Source organism: Chanos chanos, chromosome 10 (assembly GCF_902362185.1).
Source record: "Chanos chanos chromosome 10, fChaCha1.1, whole genome shotgun sequence".
NCBI classification, from domain to species: domain Eukaryota; kingdom Metazoa; phylum Chordata; class Actinopteri; order Gonorynchiformes; family Chanidae; genus Chanos; species Chanos chanos.
In genome coordinates, this window is record NC_044504.1 from 15,710,704 (window position 1) to 15,714,097 (window position 3,394).

Genomic DNA, 3,394 nt, shown 5'->3' on the forward strand with positions numbered 1-3,394 from the left:
GAGGGGGGGCTTGGGCTAAAGGAGAGGAAAAGGAGGGATGATGGGAAAGGGGAGGGGGCATTGTCAGGATGAGCCTCGCTCACTTCACGAGGACAGCTGGGGGTCTGGAGCCGCTTTAAGAGCACGTTGTGGCGAGGAGGTGGTTTATTCGTAGCGAAGTGTTTGCCGCCTTTGGAGCGCTGTGTCCATCAAATGAACTGTACCAACAACCTGCGCTGTCGCCGTAGCTCAATCTCTCTGCTTATCTTTGTGGGGTTTTTTTTGAACAGGCTTTGATTCCAACCTGACCGAATCGAAGAGCTAACAGAAGGCACGCCAGAGGGTGAAGAAAACAAAAGACCCAATATTTCATTTTTTCAAAATTTTCACCAACTTTACCACCACGTCCAACTTTAGCATGATGTCTTATCTTAAGCAACCACCTTACACAGTCAATGGGCTAAGTTTAACTACCTCCGGAATGGACCTGCTGCATCCATCCGTGGGCTACCCAGGTAAGCGAATTCTCAAAAAAAAAAAAATTAAAAAAAATAAAATAAAAAATGAATGCCTAATTTAAGGAAACAGCTCTCGTGGATTAGCAGTTGTTTAATTTGCGATAGTCCATGGGTGACCATGATTCAGTTATATGTTCATTTCAAACGTTTTATGTTCCAAAGTGTTGTAAATATGTTCTTGGCATTCATCTTTATTATTTAAGTATGACAACTTTACTACTGTACTTTATTGTGGCATAATACAAATAGAAGCGCAAAGCACTTTCGCCTAAATTCTCCACGTTCATGAAATATGTACATACAAAATATGTATAAAATAACATTTCGTTGTCGTCAGTTGTTTAATACACAAAATAAGAAAAGCATAAATGCGTACATATTTTTTCAAAATATTAATTTTGTTTCAACACACTTAAGGAAGCCACAATTTTTAAGCCAGGGAGAGACTTCCGACATTTTCAAATACTGTTAATTTTTAAAACTTAATCAAACTGTACCACTGACATTCAAGCTACAACATAACTCTGTGGGGTTTGTTGTTGTGGTTGCTGCTGTTGTTGTTGCCACTGCTGCTGCTGCTGTTGTTGTTGTTGGGTTTTGGGGCGTTTTTAATGTATTAAGTTCAAATCAGTTGATCCTACCTTGTTTATGACACAAAACAGCTTTTAATGTTATGCTAGTCAATAACATTAGTAGATCTAACAAATCTTTGTATAATGCAAAGAGTGTGTTTGCTCGTGTAGACATTAGATGTGATGTATGTGTTTATTCACAATAGCTACTCCTCGCAAGCAAAGACGAGAACGGACAACTTTCACTCGAGCGCAACTCGATGTTTTGGAAGCTCTGTTTGCCAAAACGCGTTATCCGGATATCTTCATGCGTGAAGAGGTGGCCTTGAAAATCAACTTGCCGGAATCCCGAGTACAGGTGAGTCTCTTGTCCATCATCAGATAACATAAAGTTCGTCAGCCACCAATTTTAAATGAGTTATTATTCCACCATTACAAGGACGATGACTCATACGTATCAGCCTGCCGTTGACTTGGAGGAAGTCATGGCTTCGTTGATTTAAAATGTATTAAGCTTTTAATGAAAAGCTTTCACCTCTGTTTTAACTCTGTTAATGTCTGTTATATTTACTGTGTTTATTATTTAAAAAAAAAAGACACAAAAACCTTTACTACTAGCTCTGTCATTTCTTTTCCTGTTCACTTAACCTGAGTTTACCCATAAGTATATGGTTATTCTAACAGATATGTCTTAAGATGTTAACCATTTGAAGTTGTTTTCATTTACTGATGCAAATTAGGTTTGGTTCAAAAACCGAAGGGCCAAATGTCGCCAGCAACAGCAGCAGCAGCAGAACGGAGGCCAGAATAAAGTCCGACCAGCCAAAAAGAAGAGCTCTCCAGCACGGGAAGCAAGCTCTGAGAGCGGGGCGAGCGGCCAGTTCACGCCGCCCTCCAGCACTTCAGTTCCGGCCATCTCCACCAGTACTGCTCCCGTGTCCATTTGGAGCCCAGCCTCCATCTCACCATTATCAGACCCGCTCTCTACCTCCTCCTCCTGCATGCAACGTTCCTACCCCATGACCTACACACAGGCATCAGGATACAGCCAAGGCTACGCAGGGTCAACATCTTACTTCGGGGGAATGGACTGTGGGTCCTACCTTACGCCCATGCACCACCAGTTATCCGGCCCAGGCTCCACATTGAGTCCCATGAGCACCAATGCTGTAACCAGTCATCTGAACCAGTCATCAGCCTCCCTTTCCACGCAGGGCTACGGTGCTTCCGGGCTGGGCTTCAACTCCACAGCGGATTGCTTGGATTATAAGGACCAAGCGGCCTCCTGGAAGCTGAATTTCAATGCCGATTGCTTGGATTACAAAGATCAGACTTCTTCGTGGAAATTTCAAGTGTTGTGAGAGAAGCCTCTTCTGTCCATCATTTCATTTTGAACAAATACATGAAAGATCATTAAAAAAAAAGAACACCGTAGACCTGCCATCTATTCAAAATAAATAAAAGAAAATCCTAGGCATAAAATAATGTTCAGAGTTTGTGGAGAAGCATGAGCTGTCGGTGGCATTTTGGTTGTTCAGTGCTCTGCTTTCCTCCCCAAAGGAGATGTTTTGAATCCATACAGACACTGAGAGAGGGCATTTTTTTCCTCAGTACAACCATATAAGGGTACAAACATGTAAATGTTTGTATCCATATGTTAGGTGGAAGAAACATGCATAATCATGATAGATAATGCAAGTAAAAGTTGAAGTGAACTTCTAATAACCAAGATCACAGCCACGGAACATTTTTGGTCCAATAGAAGAGGAAAAAAATTGGAGAGCCAATCTTTTAGTGAAAGTGCGTTGAATGAGCAGGCTTTCTCTAAGCCTCTTACAATACGCCGACCTATTTCTATGTTGGCAAGACGAAAGACACTTCCATCAGGACAATATGTGTGTGTGTGTGTGTGTGTGTGTGTGTGTGTGTGTGTGTGTGTGTGTGTGTTAGTGTGTGCGCGCGTGCATGTGCGTGTGTGCGTGTGTGTACTTCACGCCTTTGAGGCGATTTGGATGCACTACTTTATTTAAGAAAAAAGTGTTTATAAGGAATCAATATGTAGTTTTTAAGAGACAATCAATGTGTGTCTTATATACATGGTACATATGTGTTTTTTTTATCTGTGCTAGCCTTCGAAACTGTGATCTGTTGTAATTGTATGCAATTTGTGAGCTCCCTCGCATCAGCGAAGACTCAGCTGTGATTTTAATAGATTCTAAACTTTTTTTCTTGTTTTGAAAAACCACATCATCAAAATAATTAAAGTCAAATTATAATTATTGAGGAATTCTCTAAAACAGCTCTCTGAAACAGAAGGACATTGGA

At 41.1% G+C, this 3,394-nt stretch overlaps 1 protein-coding gene across 1 annotated transcript; it reads left to right on the forward strand.

Moving 5' to 3' along the window:
• Positions 1 to 397: 397 nt before the first annotated feature.
• On the forward strand, positions 398 to 2,430 carry otx2b (orthodenticle homeobox 2b). Its single transcript, XM_030786491.1, has 3 exons — positions 398 to 494; positions 1,276 to 1,427; positions 1,810 to 2,430. Exons 1-3 carry the CDS (start codon positions 398 to 400, stop codon positions 2,428 to 2,430), a joined length of 870 nt encoding a protein of 289 aa, XP_030642351.1.
• The last annotated feature ends 964 nt before the right edge of the window (positions 2,431 to 3,394 follow it).

Bases quoted from the DNA above. Each gene is read 5' to 3' on its own strand.
- otx2b (XM_030786491.1), top strand. From the start codon at position 398: ATGATGTCTTATCTTAAGCAACCACCTTACACAGTCAATGGGCTAAGT. The intron at 495-1,275 runs GTAAGCGAATTC...TATTCACAATAG, and splicing joins TCCATCCGTGGGCTACCCAG to CTACTCCTCGCAAGCAAAGA. The intron at 1,428-1,809 runs GTGAGTCTCTTG...GATGCAAATTAG, and splicing joins TGCCGGAATCCCGAGTACAG to GTTTGGTTCAAAAACCGAAG.